This window comes from Poecilia formosa, unplaced genomic scaffold (genome assembly GCF_000485575.1).
Source record: "Poecilia formosa unplaced genomic scaffold, Poecilia_formosa-5.1.2 Scaffold192, whole genome shotgun sequence".
Classification (NCBI taxonomy): domain Eukaryota; kingdom Metazoa; phylum Chordata; class Actinopteri; order Cyprinodontiformes; family Poeciliidae; genus Poecilia; species Poecilia formosa.
The window spans coordinates 776101-799136 of NW_006800131.1; the positions used below are offsets into that span (position 1 = coordinate 776101).

The 23036-nt window shown below is 37.7% G+C and overlaps 2 protein-coding genes across 3 annotated transcripts; both read right to left on the reverse strand.

Moving 5' to 3' along the window:
* Positions 1-4639: 4639 nt before the first annotated feature.
* Positions 4640-16191, reverse strand: mindy1 (MINDY lysine 48 deubiquitinase 1). 2 transcript variants are annotated; one of them, XM_016678889.1, is made up of 13 exons: positions 15906-16191; positions 15665-15797; positions 13629-14361; positions 10807-11058; positions 10061-10251; positions 9315-9372; positions 9035-9099; positions 7681-7839; positions 7142-7244; positions 6525-6667; positions 5757-5951; positions 5530-5685; positions 4640-4929 (listed from the first exon to the last, which is right to left on the reverse strand). In XM_016678889.1, the coding sequence occupies exons 3-13, from the start codon at positions 13954-13956 to the stop codon at positions 4864-4866; spliced, it is 1716 nt and encodes a 571-aa protein (XP_016534375.1). In that variant the 5' UTR covers positions 13957-14361; positions 15665-15797; positions 15906-16191; the 3' UTR covers positions 4640-4863. The 2 variants fall into 2 exon arrangements, with proteins under 2 accessions (XP_016534375.1, XP_007566604.1); XM_007566542.2 differs by lacking the exon at positions 15665-15797.
* A 3137-nt stretch (positions 16192-19328) lies between these two features.
* On the reverse strand, positions 19329-22705 carry LOC103147957 (saxitoxin and tetrodotoxin-binding protein 1-like). The gene is made up of 6 exons (XM_007566543.2): positions 22539-22705; positions 21482-21627; positions 20816-20898; positions 19751-19876; positions 19523-19642; positions 19329-19448 (listed from the first exon to the last, which is right to left on the reverse strand). The coding sequence occupies exons 1-6, from the start codon at positions 22656-22658 to the stop codon at positions 19399-19401; spliced, it is 645 nt and encodes a 214-aa protein (XP_007566605.1). The 5' UTR covers positions 22659-22705; the 3' UTR covers positions 19329-19398.
* Between the last annotated feature and the right edge of the window lie 331 nt (positions 22706-23036).

The following is a 23036-nucleotide window of genomic DNA, read 5'->3' on the forward strand; positions in this document are numbered from 1 at the left end:
AATTAGTTTATTTAAATATTCAATTCATCACAATCATTTCATCCCTAAATTAATAAATAAATCCATAAAATTAAGAGCATCTATTTAACAGCTACACAAATTAAATTGCTTTATGATGTAAATACTTCTTATTGGAGACAAACAGAGTGAAGAACTGCCCCTTTACATTGATTCAGATTTTATTGACAGTTTGACAAAATGGCAAATTAAACACAACATTACCGTAGCGACAGCGGTGAAACGGTTAAAATATCATGAGAGAAGAAGACAAACAGGAAAGCACAGACTGGTTCTCAGAAGCCACCAAAACAAACATGGCACTTTGATTTGGGCTGCCCGGTTCTGGAACTACAACACCGACTCGTCAGGAGGAAACGACTGGAGAGAAGAAAACCTTCAGCCGCGCAGCGATAGTGGAAAGTAGGAGATATTCAGCTTTTTAATCAGAAACTGTGATAAAGTAGAGAAATAACAGAGCTGGGACTTCACTCCACGTTTCATATCGCAGCTTGGAAATACGACACGATATCAAATATTTCAGCTGGAAGCCATTAAACAGTGAAAAGTCACAAAAAACTAAATACTGCCAAGTATTTTTGGTTTAATTTACAGTTCTAATACTTTGGTACATTTGAAATAAGGAAACTAACTTACAGGTAACTTTCCAGCAGAAGCTTGTTTTAACTAAATAAAAAGTGTTAAATTTAACGGCACGTCATGGCGCCGTTGCCTAGCAACGCCAGCCCGCTACCTAGCAACCAGTTGTAGTTCCATTGGCAGATTGTCACTTATAACAAGCAAAACCCCAGTGGAACGAGAAGTTCCTCATAATGAATTATTAACTTAAAACAAGCTCTTATTTCTTGCTGGAAAGTTTTTAAAAGTTAGTTTTGATTTATTTCAAGAAAACTAAGATATTTGCACCAGAAACTAAACCAAAAAACTCTTAAGATTTTGTGTTTTTGCAGCACAAAGAGTTGATGGAGGTTGTGACCGTGTGAATGAAGGCTTCGTGACGTCACTACGGTTAAATAAAGACATAAAATTAAAGTAAATCAAGGTTTAGCAAATACAGTCAACGATTAAATCATCTTTGGAAAATTTTCTTAAGATTTAAGCAGAACCCACAGAATCATCTCAGGTCAATAAATTTCACTTCAACAAACACAGAAAGACTCAAATTGAAGTAAAATCCTCTGACTCAATGTGGAAATCACATCTTCTACTTATTGGATTAATATTTCAAGACTTAATACTTCTTATTGACTTGTTTTGCTCTGAATAATCATACTTATGTTTACTGACACAAATAAGGCTGAAAGTGGTCCAAGACTGTCAGTAATTAAGCTGAAAACTTATAGACATTATTTACAGGCTGATTCATAACATTATATCCTCCAGATAAATAAAATCTAATTTTTAAATATCAAACTGGTATGTTTGGATGACCATGGGACAGTTTTGAAAAGTAAGCCACGAAAGTTTATAGCCCAATAAGATGAGTTCTGTATCCAAGCGGAAAGTTAAGTGGAAGGACGAAAACTGCAGTAAAACAAAAACAAAAAACATAAACAAGTAAGTGCTTTTCCTTTTCAGTATTCTTAGCTTTTTGTTTCCCACTTTTTAAATTTAATTACTGAAATACGTTTAGTTTTCAGTGAGACTCTAAATGACGGAGATGAACCTGGAGGTGAGAAACTGACCAAACTCAGGTTGTTTCTGATGAGGAAACCAGAGACTAGAGCAGCTTTGGTTGAACCTTATTGTCACGTTCCTCTGAATCAACAAGCGATTAACGGATCGTTTCTTTTCCCAGAGCAGGTTTGGTAACGGAAACAGTTTTTTTAGTGCAAAGAACGAAATCAGAGCTCATGGGACATCCACCGGTTTGTTTGGACCAGATTTACCAAACCAGTAAATAAATTTCCAATTTCTATAAAGTCTCCTTCTGTCTAAGCTTTTATAAGATCCTCCACATCTAAGATACAAATCTTTGGGCTTCCAGCTGGAATCAGAGCTGCAGGAATCTGGATTTTGGCAACAAACAGAAAAATGTCACAATTGTGGATTAAACAGGATTTCTTCTCATTTATGACACTGAAGTGAGAATTTTCACTGCAAAAACAAAATCTTACAGAGGATTTTTGGTCTAGTTTTTATTGAAAATATCTTAGTACTCTTGAAATCAGACAAAACCAACTAACAAGAAATTTTTCAGCAAGGAATAGAAGCTTGTTTCATGTAAATTATTTCACTTATATGGGAAAATTGTGTCCAATAATCTGCCAGTGGAACCAACACGTTTTAATAAATATGAAGGAATTGTTGACTTAAAACAAGCAACTATCTTGCTGAAAAGTTACTTGACGTAAAATAAGACAAATCTAAGACATCTGAACTAAAAACTAAACCAAAAACACATTGGTAAGATTTTACTTTTTTTGCTGTGAAAAATGCAACGTTTGTGAACTTTACAGCTTTTTCTTTCTCTATGACACTAAAGTTACTTCAAAAACAAAATCTTGGCCTTGTTTCTAATGCAAATATCTTCGTATTCCTGAAATAAAATGTTTCAGCAAAACATTTTTCCCATGTTGAAAGTGAAATAATCTGCCAATGGAACTCGAGCTGGTTGCTAGGCGACAGGCTGGTCTTGGCTGGTGTTGCTAGGTAACGCCAGCTATGAAATAAGTGAAAAGATATTTTCTTTTTAAATCATTTTCTAACAATATTAATGAAATATTTACTAAAAACAACCCACTACATCTTAGTGAAAACTTACTTGTAAGTTAGTTTTGTCTTATTTCAAGTGTATTAAGATATTTGCTCTAAAAACTAGGCCAAAAATACTTGGTAAGATTTTGTGTTTTTGCAGTGTTAAGAGTTTCTATCGTTTAAACGGAATAATAAGAGTCAGAGTAAGACCTCCTGCTTCAGAACCCCAGCTTTGGTTCTGATGTTTCAGGAACCAAACATGAAGCCTGGCTGTAGAGACTGAGGTTCCTACAGCAGTGCAACGTTTTGGGTCAGGTTCTATTAAATGAGACCAGCTTCATATTCTGGAGCTCATAATTAAACAGTTTAGTGAACTTTTTCACGCATTCTGTGAAACGTTCCGGTTTTCTACAATACAACAACACGGCTAGGAGAACAGAGTCAACAACAGAGACGAGAGAAGACAAAATGGAGGATTCAGGAAGCCGACATAACGGGGCTGTCAGCATCAATGGGCTGACTACACCTCTCTGTTTGGAAACAACCATAAAGATAACCCAATAGGGGGCGCTGCTGAGCAGATAGAGATCGTTATAGTGAGTCCCAAAGAAACATATTAGAGATGTTTAACAAAAGGTCCAAGATTCACGATTTCTTTGGTAAGTTTCTATCAATGTTTAAAAAACCTGAAGTAAACTAATTATTCCAGCGGTAGCTTGGAAATATAGTTTCACACCTTGAGCTTTTGTTCATTTTATAACGTTAAAACCACAAACTTTACTGTATGCACTGCAAAAACACAAAATCTTACTATTTAAGTTTGGTCAAGTTTATAGACCAAGTTGAAATAAGACAAAACCAACTTACAAGTAACTTTTCAGCAAGATGTAGGAGCTTGTTTTAAGTGAATAACTCCTTAATATTGATTTTAAAAAGTACTAATTCCACTTATAAAATGAGAAAAATGTCTTGTTATAAGTGAAATAATTTGCCAGTGTATCTGGTGCTTTTTAAAAAGTCAATATTATGACCTGCATCTTGCTGAAAAGTTGCGTGCAAGTTAGTTTTGTCATATTTAAAGTTCACTAAGATATTTGCACAAGAAACTAGACCAAAAATATGTGGTAAAGTTTTGTGTTTTTGTAGTGAATTAATGGGATTTTATGCAACAGACCAACACAAAGTAGTGTGAATTTGTCAGTTCCATCAGCAAATAATTTTATTTATAAGATGGTAAAAATGTCTTGTTTACAGTGAAATAACCTGCCAGTGGAACTGGAACTTTTTCTTATTAATACTAATGAATTATAGACTTAAAATCAGCTGCTATATCTTGTTGAAAAATACTTTTAAGTTAGTTCTTTCTTTGTTTTAAGTGTACTAAGATATTTGCACTAGAAATTAGACCAAAAATATTTGGCAAGATTTTTTGTTTTTGCAGTGCATATGCAGCTAGGGGAGTTTAGATCAAAGCATATCATTGCATTAGGATGGCCTAGTCAAAGTACAACTGTGTCAACACTTAAAAACTGATATTCAAAGTCATTCTAAGTCCAATCTGAATGAGTTTGAGCTACTTTGTAAAGAAGAACTGTTTAACTTTTACTTCATAATTTTGCACATGTTGGCCAATCACATAAAATCCCAATAAAATTGAGAAATTCTGGTTTTAAAGTGACAAAATGTGAAAAAGTTAGAGTTCTGAATACTTTTGTGACGTGTTAATAAGTGGGGGAAGTTCCTGACAAAGCAACCAACCACTGGCCTCCAAACTGTTAGAAAATGTGTCTGAATGATAATAAAACTTTACGGCTTCACTCGCTGCCAAAATAATCTGAAGTAATTAAATATCTGACAGAAGGTTTAAAGTGTTGGCAACAGTTAAGCTTCCGTTTCTCATTAATGAATAAAACCGACCGTAGAGCAGCAGTTAGACAGTTTATAGGTAAAGACCTCGGCTGCTGTGGTGAGCCCTTCATGGAGGCGGGTCCGTTCTTCAGCTGGACCCGTCCGGTCCGACGGACTCCCTTTGTTTACGTTTTCCCGACTGGAGGACACAGACCTGCTGGACGAAAGCAGCCTTGTTTGGTGTCCAGCTAACTCAGTGTGCGAGACTCCGAGAGGCCGCAGGCGCTAAACAGGACGCGATTATAGGATGACGCAGTCTGACTCCTTCTCTCTTCTTCTGGCCTGCTGCGACCCCTGACCTCTGACCTGGAGGAAACACAGACAACACAGTCACGCTTGGAAAACACAATACTACTGAATATCATTTTATGTTTCTTTTATTATGGATGAGGAAACTCACGGCTATCGGTTATGAGCTAAAATAAAATGTTAGCTGCGCTAAAGAACTAATCAAACATTAGTTTTTGCTAATGCTAAAGCACTAAACCAGCACAGGATTTAGCAGAAGCTAATGCTAATACACTTCACCAGCACAGGATTTAGCAGAAGCTAATGCTAATACACTTCACCAGCACAGGAATTAGCAGAAGCTAACACTAAGGTGTTACACCAACACAACGTTTAGCTGGAGCTAAAGCTAAAGCACTATCCCACATGGTAATTAGCTGAAGCTAAAGTGTTATATCAACAAGGTATTTAGCAGAAGCTAATGCTAACACATTACACATATTTGGCATTTCATGAAAGCTACAGCGCCACACCAGCACAGCATTTTGCAGAAGCTAACGCTAAAGCGCTAACTTCAATAAGACGGTTGAAAAAACTTCTTATGTCAAACGATTTTTGCACTAGAAACCAAATTCCCTGGTGAGGTTTTGTGTTTTCAGCGCTCTGAGCAGCTGATACCTGCTGTGGCGTCGGTGCTGGCCCCGCCTGTTGCTGCTGCAACTGCTGCTGCTGCTGGTACTCCTCCTGCTGCAGCTGCCGGGCCAATTCCAAGTCACTGAGAGGTCCAGGAGCGCCTTCCTGCTGCTGCTGCAGGGAAACGGCGACCAGGTAGTCCTGAAGCGAAACCATCGATCAATAACAATAATCAGGGCAACAGGGAGTCCGAGCGGCAGAGGAGTCCTGACCTGGTCGATCTGCCTCTGCTGCTCCTGGCTGCTGGGCGGCAGGAGGGCGGCGGCCGGCGGGCGCTCCGGCGCGTGGCTCAGCCTGAAGTCGGAGTTGCAGAAGTTGCCGTCTCCTTCGACGTTGTGCAGCGATTCCCAGACCATGCTCTCCTCCTGCAGGAAGCCCTGATCCGTCACCAGCAGGTACAGGTGGCCCTGAGGAGGACGCAGAGGGCAAAGGTCACTTTCACTTTCAGGACAGCTAATTAAACAAACATTATCTGATCTGATAGTTTGAAAAAAGAAAAATAGCATTATTCAAAAATATTTACAAATATTTTTATTTTGTTTATTATTCTCTTAATGTATTTGTTTATTTATCTTCAATAGATAAATAATAATAAACTGGATTTTTATTATTTTCAGCTGGATCTTTATCATTTTTTAAGTCGCTTAAAAAAATGGTGTCTCTCCCCCACAGTGGTGTATGGTGGTACTGCAGGCTGTCTGCCTCCCCCCAGCGGTGTGTGGTGGTACTGCAGGGTCTGTCTGCCTCCTCCTAGTGGTGTGTGGTGTTACTGCAGTCTGTCTGCCTCCCCCTAGCGGTGTGTGGTGGTACTCCCCCTAGTGGTGTGGTGTTACTGCAGGCTGTCTCTCTCCCCCCAGCGGCGTGTGGTGGTACTGCAGGGTCTGTCTCTCTCCCCCCAGCGGTGTGTGGTGGTACTGCAGGGTCTGTCTCTCTCCCCCCAGTTGTGTGTGGTGGTACTGCAGGGAGTGTTTCCTCCTCACCTTGTGTTTGATCATGGTGCTGAAGTGGTTGTTCCTGAAGAAAACAGAGATCTCTCCCTCTTTCGCCGTGGTGTTGAGCTCACAGAGGCCGTGGTACGACAGCTGGGTGGCCGTCGACTCCAGAAACTGCTCTGCCACCAGACCTACACATAAAACATAAAACCATTGTTTTTAGTATTTTTCTTCTTAATTACACTGCAAAACTATTTTATCTTTTCATTTACCAGCTATAAATAAACTAAATGAAGAATATTTTAATAAAATAAGCAAAGCAGTCAAAAGTATCTTGTAGGTCTTCCAAATAAAAAAAAAAAACCCAGCAAATCATATCCTTAACTATTCATTGTTTTGTTTTTATTTTTGTAAAAGGCATTGGATATTTTATTTAGAGATACATTTAAAGAACATGAAAATTTGGATGAAATGTGAAAATGACACCTTGCCAGTAATTTTCTAAGGTCTTTTTTGGCTCTTGTGGCCTTTATTTTACAGTGAGTTGACAGGAAACGTTGATCATTAGCGAGGGGGAGCCGTGGTGAAGAGGCCGGGACTCGAACCCACGGCAGCGGCTTCGAACATGTCGTCCTACATGCCTCTTCAGGCCTGTGTGTGCTCACCTTCACTGACTCTGCTGCTGTCTGCAGAGTGTTTGCAGTCGATGATTTTCTCCACCAGCTGGTTGTAGCTCAGCTTCCCCACAGCTGCCACCGTCTCTGGACTCTAAACTCACACAAAGCGGATGGTTCTTCAGCCAAACGAGTCCAGGAAGAGTTTCTGCTTCTACATGTCCTCATATGATGCATTAGTTTACACCTCAGAAGGTGCAAACTAATGCTCTCCATCTTAGCTTACTGCTAACTAAAGCTACAGCTAACAATTATTTTAATAATCAATTATTCCGACAATCTGATTTAAAAATTGCTACATTCTACAGATTTTTAATTTTTCATAACATTCCTTTGAACCACTTGAGCAGTTTTGGGTAAAATATATTTACACAAAATGCTAAATGTACGTATAATTGGTCCAGTTTTGGCTTAATTATTGCTCTGAGTGTTATTTGCTCTTGAGTCTGTATACTCCAGTTAATGATTAATCAGTTACTATTCTGATTAATCGTTTGAGCGTTGCTGCCAACTCTGGGTTAGCGTGTTACCTGTGGGTCCACCAGCCAGCCGTGGTACAGTGGGATGTTCAGCAGGTCGAACACGATGCACTCTGGCGTGTATTCAAAGTCCGTGACTCCTGTGAAGCGCACATTGACGTCCAGACCCGTGGACAGCTTCGGAAGAACCGCCATGGCGTCACTCATGTTCTGCAGACACAAAACTGCCAGTCAGTTCATCAACATTAGGTTCAAATCAAGCCCTGATCATCGACGTCTGAAACCAAGAAACACAAAGATTTCTGCTCTGTAGACGCACTGAAAGGCCACTTAGCAAGGAAGAAACCATCACTCCAGAAACAACATAAAGAGTTGCAAATTTAAGACTTTTAAAGACCATTAACAATGAAACTTCAGACCTGTATCACAGCAGAAATGTACCAAAGTGAATTTCATGTTTTCCTTAGTATTAGTGTAGCATCACATGTTGGCAACAAAAGTGAGCCAGTGGTGAAGACGAACGTCACACTTTCCCAAGACAGATAAAAGCTAAATAACTAGCCAGCTGGTATATTAGCAGCTAGTTAGCAGTAGCCACAACAGCACTGAGTCACAAAACGCAATAATTATGCTTGTAGGTGACTCAAACGTTTGCTTGACAGTAAAATTCCTTAAAAAAATAAACTAAACAAAACTATGAGATTAAAAATGAGATTAATACTCCTGATTAAACCCAACTTAAATTTTCTAAATGAACCTAAAACATTTTAAGGCCTCAATTTTAGATACATTAATATAAAACCTTTTCAAGGATGTGCGGACATCCTGGGTTTGCAAAGCAAATAAGTTGTGAAACTAAAATAGATTGAATTTACCAAACATTTTCATCTAGTTTCTAACACAAATATCTACTTAAAATAAGACAAAACTAACTTACAAGTAACTTTTAAGCTAGATATAGGAGCTTGTGTTGCCTAAATAATTTCTTGCGCGGTTACCTAGCAACCCCAGTCAGGCTCAGCTCGTTACCTAGGAACCCCAGCCAAGCCCAGTTCGTTACCTAGCAACCGAGTTCTAGTTCCACTGGCAGTTTTTTCCCCACTTATAACAAGACATTTTTCCCTTGTTACAAGTGAAAAATAACATGGGAACTTGTACTTTTCGATCAATATCAACTCACAGATGATAAATATAGAAAAATATTTCCTGTCATTTGTAATTTCTTTTTAAGAAAGGAAATAAAGAAAAAGTATCAATTAAGACTGGAAATCAAATATGGTGTGAAAAAAACTGTAGTTCCATGAAATATGAACCATAATCGCCTAGAACTGAAATAAAAAGAAAAGTTTCTTTAAAAAAGAAACATTTTTGTTTTAAATCTGGATGTTTATCAGTGTGTTGGTACCTGCTGGAAGTTGAGCTCCATGGCGTTCGTCTTCTCTCTGGGTGTGACTGATAAAACACACTCTCCTATACGACACACACACACACGTCAGTAAGATTACCAACTCATTTCTACCTCCAGTTTTTATGTTTTTTGCTCACTGTGGAACCGAAAGGTTGTGAAAACAAAACATTATTAGACACAGATTTTTAATCTGTTTAATAAATAAGCCTAATCCAGAAGAAAGCCAGCGTTTATGTTTCTGTTTCATAAAAACGCAGAGATGTAACCAAAAACTCACCCAGATGAGCCATCAGCTCCTCAGTGGTGACCACTTCCGTCTGCGCAGGAAGTTTGGCCTAAATAAACAGAATAAAAAAGGTAAATGTGCTCAAATCAGCTCTTTAAGGTTTAACATGCAAGCAGCCATTAAATCTGTAGAAACTACCAAATTCATGGCCATCCGGGTAATGTTAGAAGTTTTTAATAAAAGCTGAGAATTTATCCTCTGAAATACTTTAATTTTTTTTAAATTATAGTTTATTCTGATAAAGATGACAGATAAGGCAACAAATTATATGGTTACTATTTAAGTTGCACCACAAATTTACACCAGACTTGATTATTATGAACATAATTTATTGTAAAATTCACTTTGAATCAACATGCATTTGTTTTTGTTCAGGTTAAGTCCATTTTCTATTCTCTGGGATTTTATTATTATTATATTTGGGCCAGACTAAAAACACTATTACAACCTCAGTAAAATTATGACTGTTGAGCGTCTTGTGACGTTCCTTTGGTTTTACAAATAAATCAGCAGCAGACTGTGTCCTGGTAGTGAAAATAATCTGATGTTTGCTACGACTTTCTTCTGGTAATATTATGAATTTATTCTCAGATTATTATGACTTTATTCTCATTAATTTGTCTTTAGTCCTGTATGATTTAACTCTACTAATTTTGTTACTTTATTCTCTTAAATTTTTTCTCTGTTTCTAAAACTCCATCGTATTACTAGGAGCTTTAAAGGACGGTCTGATCTACCTTCCAGCGCAGGAAGAGCGTGTTCATGATGGCCAGCAGGGGGCAGGGTCCGTTCTCGCTCTGGGTGACGATGGGAGTCTTTTTCTCCTTCCAGGTGATCCACTTCACCAGGTAATAAGCCGGCATGGAGGGTCCTGGCTCTGCGGCCGCTGCAGCAGCAGGAACAACAGCAGCGGCAGCAACAGCTCCCCCTGTGGTAAGGATGGAAAACTACAGCTAATGCTCAAACGTCATCAAACTTAAACATTACAATTATAACGACATTAATGGCTGTAAAACATCTTTGAAAAAGTGATGAGATTAAACAAAACAAAACTCCTAACAAACTTTTTAACTGAAAAACTTTCTTAAGACTGTCGTGTTTCCATTCAGAAAATTTATTTTGTGTGGTTTCATGCTAATTAGCTGCGTTTCGATTGGCCAATTCTGGAAATTGGAATTGTAAAAGTAAATTTGCTTCATGGAAACATGGCAGTTTTGTTTTTTGATAAGTTTTTGCACGAGGATGAGGTTGTATTTCGCAGCTGGATGTTACTGCTGGTGGAAAAGACAAAGAAGAAGAAAACAGGAAGTGCTGCATGTTTTAAATGACTTAAGTTCATTCACAAGTGATTTTTGTTGCATTTCTTATTTAATGGAAACAACGCAATTATGAAATTGTGTTTTTTCGAGATTAGACAAAGATTTGTGCGTATTTATAATGGAATCGCGGCTAATGACGGTTAAATCCAGAGGGATGACCTCACCTGCCGGCTCCAGCGCCTCGTCGGCTTTCAGACCGGGAGCTTCGGCGGACGGAGAGCCGCCTTCGACGCCCGGAGCGGAGCAGGCAGACGACAAGCCGTCCTCGATGTCCAAAGAGTTCCCCGTGGTCGTGACGCCGTCGGAGAGGTCCAGGCTGGGAATGGAGAAGGACGCCGAGTCGGAGGATTCCCTGTGCTCATCGGAGTCCGCCACCGTCATCCCAGACGAGCTTTCCTCCAGGTCCGGGTCTGGAGCTGGAAAACAGAGAGAGAGAGGATGATTCAGGCCGATTTAAGTAACAGTAAGGCAACAGAATGAAACAGGATTTGTTCTGACATAATGATCAATATAAAATATTTAACATGACTGGAGATGCACGATACATCAGCGATAACATCGGTACCGGACGATATTAGTCATTTTTTAACATATTGTATCAGTCCGATAAATAAAACTGGGCTGATATGAGAAAACAGTATTTATTTCCGATTATTTCTGGTTGTTTTTGTTTTTGCAAAAGGTGTTAAAACTGTAGTCAAATATTTTTAACATCAATTATCGGCCATAACAGCAAAATTCATTTCAGATATCAATATTGGTACAAATTTTAATATCGGTGCATTCTTTATTCTGACTGTTTGTTAAAGTCAAAATCTATTAATGGAAGTAAAACACAAACTTTATGACATTATTAGAACTTTGCAGCTTTATTTGATCACATTTTACTTCAAATATTATCTTGTAAACCTCAGTAGAACCCAGGTATCAGTGATTTAAATGTGGCCCTGATTATTGTTAATTAAATGAATTAATTCTGTTTATCTGGACTCACTAAAGTTGAAAATCTTCAGAAAAAAAACAAAACAATTCAGCCGCTACTTTTAAATAAAAAATATGCCAAATATAAAGTTATGATGGATTATAAGAGCTACAAAACATCATTAAGTTTTAGTTACAGTAGGAATAATGGAAGATTTTTGTTTCTCTAGAAAATAAAAGAATATACTTTTTTCCATCCATATAAAATTTTATGTAATATTTCTAAAATCGTTGTTACACGAAAAGTTTGTTTTAAAATAAACTTTAGCAGAACCGTCCTCCCCCACACTGTTTACACAGCACTTTACTTTATTAAAGAAAATATGATTTAATCCCATTTAAAGCAATTTAAATATTAAGCAGCTGGTGGGATTGTTCCCGTTGTTTTACTCTGCTGGCCTGCCGCCACTCATGTCCAGAAAAAACAAAGGATCATTGAAGCTTTTCTGCTCCCTCTCAGTTTCCTGAATATTAACCAGCAGAAAGCAGCCGTACCAAATACAGCAAGCCAGTTTGGCATTTAATGCCCCGCTTACACCAAGGGGACCGACTGTCACCGGATTCACATCTGAAGCCTCTTTATGTCTTCAGATGTGAAGACATCTGAAGACATGTCTTCAAATATCAAACTATATGTGGATAGTTAAAATATAGTTTATCGTTAGAAACTCTTTACTCTTTAATATTTAATTTGTAATAAACATGAAGTTTGTACTGATAACAGCCTGTCCTACATTGAGAGTATCTTGTACAGGCTAAAAGTCCAGAGGAGTCTGTTAATGAGTAGAGAAGGACGGATACTATTGCAGCAGCTGCTGCAGTTTCAGAGAAAATGAGGACAGGACATAAAATTATTTGGGTTTTTAATACAGTACTATATATAAATAAACCTTTTAGAAATATACTACATAAAACCAGAGATCCACATTAGCTGTGAAAAGATTAGTTTAGATCGGCACCATGGGGATTTACTCTGTTTTTACTAACTAAACTTATTTTAACATTGCTTGTTTTTGATATCTTTTTTGAAATACCCACATTTATCATTCATCCTATTATAAAATAATAAGAAATTGTTATATTTGATTCCAATTAAAATGTATTTTTTGGAAAGCCAATGTAAAAAAAAAAAAAGCATTACAACATTTTACTTAAAATAAATAAATTAATTAATTAATTAAAACCACTCAAAGCAGATGCTTTTTTTTTTTTTTTGGGAACATCTTTGAACACAACCAACAAGAATGTTAAAGTGTTTTTATAGATGGTAAGTCAACAACAAAACTTGGCTTTTCCGGAACTAAAAGTGCTGGAACTCAACTTGGGTTGCTAGGTGATGGGCGGAACACCGCTGGGGTTGCTAGGTGACGGGCGGAATGCCTCTGGGGTTGCTAGGTAACAGCTGGGCCTCTGATTTGTGATGTTACATTCTGGAAGTTTTTTAAATGACCCCTCAGAAAGACTAATTTTAATTCTGGGCCACATCAAGGGCCAGTTGTGGAATAATGTATTGACAAAACCCATTAAGAAACTGTTAAAGTATCAATAAATAGCTGTGTATTTGATAAGTTCTTCCTTAAATTAAATGGTACAGAACAATCAGAATCACTGATTCTCTGTTGCTAATTTAGAAATATTATCTGTGAAAATGTGACTTTTTGTTACCTGTCATATTGACTGCACTAACTTGAAATCCAGTATTTCTGAGGCAGCAGAGCAGTAAAAGTAAGAAATACTGCCACCTACAAGTGGGAGTTAGTGTTACTTGAACCCAATGTTTTTTACCACTTTAGCGAAGAAAATGTCAGAGGTCAAGGAATCACAACAAACTAGAGGGATTGATTTATATAATTTGACATCTGGAGTCCAGTCGGCCACATAAAAAAACTACAGTGGGCCAGATTTGGCCCCCGGGCCTCGAGTTTGGCTCATCAGCCATAAAACATTAACTTGATACTAAAATACGACTGAATTAAACATTTATTTATCTGTGATGCCGTCTTACCTGGCTCTGCTCCTCTTCCTGCTCCCCCTTCAGTCTTTATGTGTCTGAGCTGGACCGACAGAGTTTCGTCCTCCGTCGTAGCGATGGTCATCGTCTCATTTTCCGACAGACTAGGCGATGACTCAGGTGGTGTGGGTGTGGCCTCGTCATCCTCCTCCGGTTCTTTACTGCTGATGTTTTGGACTTTCGCCTCCCGGTCAGACCCATCGGTAAGAACGGAGTCGTTCATTTCTTTGGAGCGGATCTCCGTGTTCAGACTCGCCTCCTCTTTGCTGTGTCCAATCAGCAGGCTAGCTGGAGCGGCTGGCGGAGCGCTGGATTCTGCCATGATCAGCCGAACCGATGAGACTGGATGCAGACAGACTCGGGCTTTCGCTTTCCAGATTTTAAAGGAGAAATTAATTTATGGCTCATGAGATCAGCACATCTATCTTCAGGGTGATTTAAGTGGAAGATGAGGCTCTGTGGGTCATGAAGAACATCTCAGTGTGACCAAATTCTGCTGAAACTCCCAGAAAAAAAACAGCATTTTTCTGCCTTTTTGTCTGTAAATAAACATCCACAGAGTTTCAGGTGCCGGTCAGGCTCTCATCTTGACTTGATGAATGAACACTGGAGAACCAAAAGACCCAAAAAAATAAAAAAGAATGACTGTCCTCTTAGTTTTCGTTCCAGTTTTGGAAAAGGAACGGAGGATTTTCTGAGTCTTCAGTCAGCAGACGTCCAGTCAGACCTGAAGAGAGAAAACAAAGATCTATTTGTGGTCACTTTCAGACTCTTTCTTATCTTGGATATAATTCTGCTTAGAGCTGAAACAATTAATCAGATTAATATCTAAATATCTGGATGGTGATGCTGTGGGCATTGAGGATGTTCAATAGCAGTCCGTCTCACAACGAATCTGAAGGAGCCTCTGACTGAAGAATGTTGTATGACAGTCTGATGATTAGCTCAATTTCTGGGCAGCAGAGATGACATTCCAAAGCAACATATCCTGGATGACACAAGTTGTTAGCAAGCACTGCTAATCCACCTGATTTGCTTTTGCCACTCCTCTTATATTCTCTGTCTGGCTGAAGAGAGATGTTGGAGTTGGGGATAAGATTCTGTATGATCTGCAAAATATTGCATATAATCACACGTCTGTTGTTGAGAATATAATCTCATCTGTTGAGGCAGCAGCATCAGAACCGGAACTTAAAAAAAACCTCAACATCCCGATAAAAAAGGCTAGTTCTGTTCTAAACCTTTGGAGAAGATGGTGGAAAGGATTCTTCATAAAAATCAATAAAACTATGCTCAGCCCTGAGCATCCTCTTCATGAGACTGCTGTACCTCACAGCAGAGTGTCTTCAGTCAGAAGCTTCTCCAGATCTGCTGTAATACAGACTGCTACAGGAAAGCCTTCCTGCCCACAGCATCAACAACAACTCTGAAGAATCTTGGACAATATGAGCTACTCTCTGGAATTAATAAAGTATTTTTGTATTGAATTTATTGAAATATTTAAAATAAAATTTGTCACAGTGTCCCATGGGTTTTAAGATAAAACGAAATTACTTCAAAATTTCAGCTTTTGAGACTCTGAAGATGCCTTAATTATCACGAAATTGTGGTATTATTTAAAGGTTCTTTCAGTGTTTTTGTTTGCTATGACGCTCGACTCGTTTGAAAATGTTGCTGATCTATATGTGGCCAGGTGACCTCGCCACACCTTGCTTCGTACATGTTTATAGTTTAGAAATGTATATCAGGCGAAACAGGAAGTAAACGCATGGAACCGTCTGATGTACGTTATCGTTTGGAAGTGAAAAGTAACCGAAGTGAGGTTTTACCCTTTAACCAAATGGCTTCCTTGACAACGATCATTAGTCAGCAAAGCGACTGCTTAAGTTTACCACAATGCTTCCTAGTCAGATAAGAAAACACAGCGTCGCTCTATTAAACACATTTTATTAGCCAAAACTTTCACCTGAAACAGTTGTTTCAAACTCCTGACAGAATTAGCTTAGCATAGTTTTTAAAACTAGCCTCACCTCAAAAGGAACCTGCCTCAGCCATGAAACGCCCGTCCTGCTGATGCCTCATCATCATTAAGCAGCTTTCTGACACAACTCCCTGCGTTAGCAAACCTGCAGCTAGCTGCCTTTGCTAACTGAGCTAACTTACCTATTAAAACAGCAAGAACATAAACTGATATGGTGGAAAGTGTAAAAGAAATACGACGCTGATTCCTGCTGTCACTTCTGAAAAGAAGATACGTTTTAAATGCCTCACCTTTTCAGCATCGACTGCGCCTCAGTGATCTGCGCTGATGGTAGCTGCTGAACAGGCATGCTAGCTGTTTACATTCCTCTCCGGTAAGCCCCGCCCACCAAATGATAACTGACACGTAACAGCTTGAAGCTCCAGTTTAACCTGCCTGGACAAAACTTTTGTTTATAAAATATGGGCTTAAGGTGGATTATTCTACAGCGAGATCCGTTTGTGCTCAGGACAGCAATGACTCTAACTTTTACAGAGAATACGAGCGGCCATTTATCAACTCATGCTGCGTTTTATTAGCCTCGGAAATCGGAGTCTCGTGCCGGGGTGACGTCACTTGTGTTGCGTTTTTAGAAATTCTGGGTGGCAAAACTATTTAAATCAGGCGAATGTCTAATTTGGAGTTACACATTGATGTTTTATTTTTTAGATTTGTGCTAGAATTAAATACTTTCTGGTCATAAATATTTGAGGTAATAAATAGTTTTCACAGTTTTATATGAATGGCAACAGAAGCGATTAACTAAATTTAATCGCTTCTGAAAAGCAAGGAAACTAAATTTATATCTTATGAGAACGGAAGTGTGTTCTCATTTCAACAAATAAAGGTTGTAACAGCAATATGGGAACAATATGCGGGATAATTAGTGTCCTAAAGTCAGAAGACAAAAGAAGCCCTTTTATGGCTTATTTAAGAAGTCATCTGATAGAGACAGAACCGGCCCACACTATAGCAAACTAAGCAGCCTCACAACCCCAAAACAATGCTTGAATTTCAACATATATCTAGCAATTTAATTAATCTTGAGCTTGACTCTATTTACTTCAGAGTTGCCAAGGACCACAATATTTAACTTTTTTTTGCAAAAATTACATTTTACATCCAAACAATCAAAAGAACACATGCAGAAAATCATGATACCCACAAAATGCAACAATTTTAAACCAGGCTTCTCTTGTTTGAAACAGCAAATTTGTTGAGTACCCTTTTAGTGACCTTTAGTTATGTAAAGATAATTTTTCATGTTAAAGTTTATATAAAAAACTAAACTAATCACTGAGTTTTCATTAAAAGATTGCAGCCTTTAAAGCTGAAGTAATCAGATATCCTATGAAACCTGAACAGATTGGTCTGCTCCTGAAAAATGAGATTTCATAAAAATACCCAGCTTACTATATATAAACAGCATTTAAGTTGCCTTTGGGATCAATAAAGTATTTTTGAATTGGAAAACGATGTCAATGCTTTTCAAAGCTCAATGATACTGAAAAGGATTTTGTGACATTATTAATCACAATAATTCAAGTTCATACCTGTACTCAGAAAGACAAATATAAACACATCGAGGGTCAAAGGTTAAGGTCATGCCTAATCAGTTGTTATATAAACTCGATGTGAAAAGTATGACATGTCATCATGACATAGTGTGTTAAATGTTGAACTGATTTATACTAAAACGGTGTACTTCTAAATCTGCTCCTTAGTCGTATCTTTTCGGTGTTGCTACTGCCTCTAGTGGTGTAGAGGTGGTAACACAACTAATATAATTACATTACTAAATCAGAATACCGCAGTCTTTATTTATTATTAATTTTTCATTCTCTTAAGAATGTAGAGCTAATTAAATGATCTAAACAAGACCTTAAAGTGGTTCCAGTTTCTCTCGATGGCCAGCCTGTTGAAACTGGCAGATTTTAAATACCTTGGGTCGTTCCTGGACAGTCAACTCAACTTTGCTGAAAACACTGACTATATTTTGAAGACTCTACCTTTTAAGAAGACTTGGTGATCTTGTGGTGACCCAACTAGACTCTAGGTGGGTAACCCAACTAGAATTTGGAGAAAAAAAAAATCATATTTTATTCATCACTGCAGAAGGGTTCAGTGAATGCGCATATGAAACTGGTGGGTTCGGTACCTGAAAAGAGGTTAAGAACCACTGTACTAAAATTATAGAACAGTGTTGATCACTTCCAATCATTTGAACCTTGAAATGTGTCTTAAAACAAAAACCAGCAGATTTAAGAACAGATTCCTTTAGATTTTATAGTTCCTACTGGTTCACAGCACTTTGCTTACACTGTTTTACATCAGCAGTTGACATTATGCTTGTTGTTTTCGTAAGAATGATCTAATTCTGTTGTAAAAAGTTCAAACAATCTAAATCTCCACCTCTGATTCAGAAGGAACACTTAACATGTAAAAATAGTCAGGATTTTTTTTGAATGAAGACATTTGGTGATAAAGTGAGACACCACCTGGTCCAGAACCAAACTCACCTTGTGCAGATCTTCTCTGGGCAGCCGTTTGGTCACAACCTGACACTCTTCTGCAGACGGAGCTGCAGTGGAGCCGATCACGGCTAGCAGCAGCAGCAGCAATGCAACCTTTGCTACAGTCATCCTGATCTGAGATTGCATAAAAACACAAACGCACCGTACTCTGTCAGGGGAGAAACTAACTGGAAAACGACCGTTTGGTTTATCCTGGTTCTGGGCCTGAACTGGCCAAAGGTAAAATTCACTCATCTCAGATTTTATTGCTTCCTGTTTGTACCCTGAAAGTGTCAGGACCCAGGGTTGGTTTGGTGTTTTGATTGTTTTGTTATTGTGATGCTTAGTTCTTGATTCTTGTTTCTATTTTACTTTAGTTCAGTTCTTTCTCAGTGATTCTAGTTTATTATGTTTACTTGTTCTGTGTGTCTAGTTACAGAAGATTCCTACGTCCCTGTTGTGTGCTGTGCATTTTCTCTCCCACACACCTGCAACCAGTTAGTCAATTAACCTGGTCTATTCAGTCTCCCAGCATATATTCATCTCCTTGCTGGTTCCTCCAGTTTAATCCTGTTACTTTCCTGTTTCACCCTGCTGGTTTTTGTACCTGGTTTCCCTTTTTTTGTTCTGCTCTGGCTCCCTGTGATCCCTGTTTGTTTTTCAATGAGTTTTTGTTCAACGCTGTTTTTTTTGTTCATTCATAAATGAAATATCCAAATAACTACAAAGTGACTCAAAATGACTGAGAATCCACCAAAGATTGTTGATGAGTCTATGAAGAAAAAGTGTGAATGAGCAGAAAACAGAATCCCATGAAAACATGAAAACAGAACACAAATCCCATGAGAAACTGATGTTAAATCGAAGTTACGCTGCAAAAAACAAATTTTATCAAGTTATCTGAGCTTGATATATGATATATGAGCTTTTTTTTAGGTTAATTATCCCTTAATATTGATGAAAAAGTGTTAGCTCCACTGGCTAGTAATCTGCTAGCTCCACTGGCAGATTACTTCATTTGAAGAAAGTGGAGCTAGCATTCTTACAAGTACAAGTTAGTTTTGTCTTATTTAAACTGAACTAAAATATTTGCATCACTAGACAAAAAACAATTAGTAAATGAAAAATAATAATTTTAGAAAAGCACGAGAAAAGCAAACATGCTAATAGGTTTTTAATGTGTTTTAATCGCTCTTTCTTCATAGAGGTTGACTCTTCCTCTTCATTCCACTCAGGACTGGCCCTGTTTTGATTCTGGAGCGGACTTCTTGTGGCAGAAATCTGTTAAGGGAAATAAAATATGAATTATCTGGAGTTGTTGGAGGCGTCATGGTGTTTCTGTCACAGTGGCAGACCTGCCACTCCGTCGTAGGTGTACGGTTTGTCATGTGGGACTCCCAGACACTCGGCCAGTTTCTTATGGTCATCGTGGGCGGCTTTGTGTTGCTCCACATCCCGGTGCGAACCCTCCCTCCCTGATTCACAAACAAAACAACATCGCTTCAGCAAAACTTCCCAAATAATAAATCATTACGTAAATTATCCTTAGTGAATTTATTAAAGTGAGTGAGTGTCTGTTTTACTGTAGCTAAGCAGGAATTTCATCCGTGAAGATTTGAAGGTCATCAGCAGACAGTCGTCGCAGCTCTCGTAGAATTCAACATTCGCCGGGTCGTTCCACTCCACCTCCACTCCGTCCTTCTCCACTCCTGATGCACAGAAATAAGGCTGGTTACACTGATGCAAGCAAAGGCACAAAACACCAACTATACCAAATATATATGCTGAATATTTATAGTGCAAATATCTTTGTGCATTTGAAATTTGACAAAAAAAAGTTAAAGGTCCCTTTTAAGCAAGAGTTGTTTTAAGTAAATACTTCCACTGGAAGATTATTTCACTTTTAATGGATTTTCACATGTTATAAATGAGGCATTATTGTGTGACAGTCAAATGATTATTAGGGTTTACTCTAAAGAACTTATGTTTTGTTTGATTTTTCACCCGGTTTTATTTATTTCCATTAGTCCTGAAACGATTAATCCGATTAATCGTGATTAATTGATTATTGAAATAATCGTCAACTAATTTAGTCATCAATTGTTAAGTGAAGTACACAGGCTCAAAAAAGACTACTTACTGAAAAAAAATCATATTCAGAGACGTAATTAACACAAAACTGTACAAAAACATACATACATCTTGTGTTTAAGATATAAACACCTTTGTCTGTAAATACATTTTAGCCAAAACTCCTAAACTGGTATAGTTTTAGCTTTGCTCGCTAACTTTATTGAATTTTAAGCAATAAAATTTTATTTTCTCATTTAGAAAGGGAATTTAATTATTTGTTTATTTGCATTTTTAATATATATATCTAGTGGTTAAAGTGGTCAAATGAAATGTGCAATTTTTAAATCCAATTAACCAATTGATCATCAGAATAAGCATTAAATTAATTGCTTTCTGAAATAGCTACAGCCCCAGTTTTCTGTATCTGTTGTTGTTGACAGTCACTAATATACAGACATCAGGTGATAGTGGTGCTTTGTTTTTCTTTAGACTAAAACATTAAAAAGCTGACTCACTAGAATATTCACAGTTAACATATCTGTCCTGTTGTGGGTTTACGTTTGTGTGCAACTTACTGATTGAATGAGTGGGCAATGTGTGGTGTTCACCGTCGTCAGAGGGAATCGTCAAGTTGATAAAGTAGGAGGTGCAGGAATTGCTAGAAGTTGATGAAACAGATTAGAAACGACACCAGCAGATTTATTGAATCAACTGCAGACATCTCATTTCCAACTTTTTATTCTAACATCACACTCTAATCTATTGTTTCCACTGCAAAAACACAGAATCTACCAAGCATTTATTGTGTAATTTCTAGTGCGAATATCTTAGTACACTTTTCTGCAAGATATAGGAGCTTGTTTTAAGTTAATAATTCAATCAATTATGATTTTAAAAAGTTCCACTGCAAGATTTTTTAATTTATTTCACAATAAACCAGCACTGCACCGTTACCTAGCAACCCCAGTCAAGTCCAGATCGTCACCTAGCAACCAGTTCGAGTTCTGCTGGCAGATTTTTCAGTTATAAAATGACATTTTTCTCAAGTTATAAATGAAATAATCTGCCAGTGAAACTAATATTTTTTTATGACGGAATTCTTCACTTAAAACATATGTCCTAAAATATTTGCACAAGAAACTAGACCAAAAATACTAGGTAAGATTTTGTGTTTTTACAGTGTAGTTTTTATTCAGCTTCAGTTTCTCGGGATTAAGGTTTTATTTAATGTTAAAACTTACGAGAATTTGTTCTTCTCAAGGTACTCGATTGTTTTGTTGTCAGCAAGGAGTCTGAACTCAACGTGGGAGCTGGTTAAGTTCCCCAGTAAATCTTGGCCAGCGTGAAAGTCAGAGACGGACCAGACCAGAACCCATTCACCGTAAATCTGCAGAAACACAGAAAAGAGGGAATGTTTGATTAACAGTTATTAACAAAATGGTTTTAAGCAGACTGACCTGCTGTGTTACTGGTAATATGACTTCTAGAGTAAATCACTGGACATTTAATCAGGGCTACAAAAAACACAAACTCTTAAGTACTTTAGGTTTTGTTTCGAGAACAAATATCTTAGTACACTTAAAATTAGACAAAACTACCTACAAATAACTTTTCAGAAAAATATAGGTTTATTTTAAGTCAGTAGTTCTAGAATATTGATAAAAATTACTAGTTTTTACTAGTACCGATTATGTTATAAGCTAACAACTACTTTTTCAACAACATTATAGAATTATTGGCTTAAAGTTTTTATATCTTTTGGAAAAGCTACTTCTAAGTTAGCTATCTTACTTCATGTGTATTAAGATATTTAAACTAGAAACTAGACTAAAAATACTTGTGATTTTGAGTTTTTGCAGTGAGTAAAACGTACAAATGTTACAAATTGTTTGACACGATTAAACACTGCAAAAACAGAAAATCTTGATCTAGTTTCTAGTTCAAATATCTCAGTGCACTTGAAATAAGACAAAACTAACAAGTATTTTTTTAGCAGGATAAGAGCTTGATTCTAGTTCCACTGACAGATAATTTCAATTAAAACATTTTTTACAAGTGAAATAATCTTCCAGTGGAACTAGAACGTTTTTCACCAAGATTAAGGAATTACTAGCTTAAAACAAACTCCTATCTCTTACTAAAAAGTTACTTCTAAGTTACTTTTGTCTTCTTCAAGTGTACTAAGACATTTGCCTTAGAAACTAGACAAAAATTCTTGGTAAGATTTAATTTTTCTGTAGTGAAACATTTGAAAATGTCTCATCCCAGTGGTCTAAGACCGGCCAGAACCAGACTCACCTCATGCAGATTTTTGGTGGGCAGCCGTTTGGCCAGACCCTGGCACTCCTCTGGAGCCGGTGCTGCATTGCAGCCGATTGCTGCTAACAGCAGCAACAATGCAACCTTTGCTGCAGCCATCCTGCTTTCAGACCCAACAGTGACACACAGTCGCTGAGACGGTCGATTTATAATGACTCTGGGCCTCAGCTGCTGTGGCTGCGGGGGCCCACAGTCCAAAGATAAAGTGTGTTTAGAGGGAGACTAATCGCCGAGTCATCCTCTAACCTTTTTATTCATCAATGGAAAAGTTTTTAAACTAAAGGCACAGAGAAAACATCTAACATGAAGCCTTAAACCAGAGAAACAGTTTATCAAACTTCATTTAGTCAAACCTCCAGGAGTTGAATAAGCTAGTTTTTAGGTTAGCACTTAAAAAACTGAAAGAAGAAAAAGACAGGCGTAGGAACTATTTCCCAGAATGCTTAGAGGCATGTTTTTGTGTCCTGAGATCGAAGT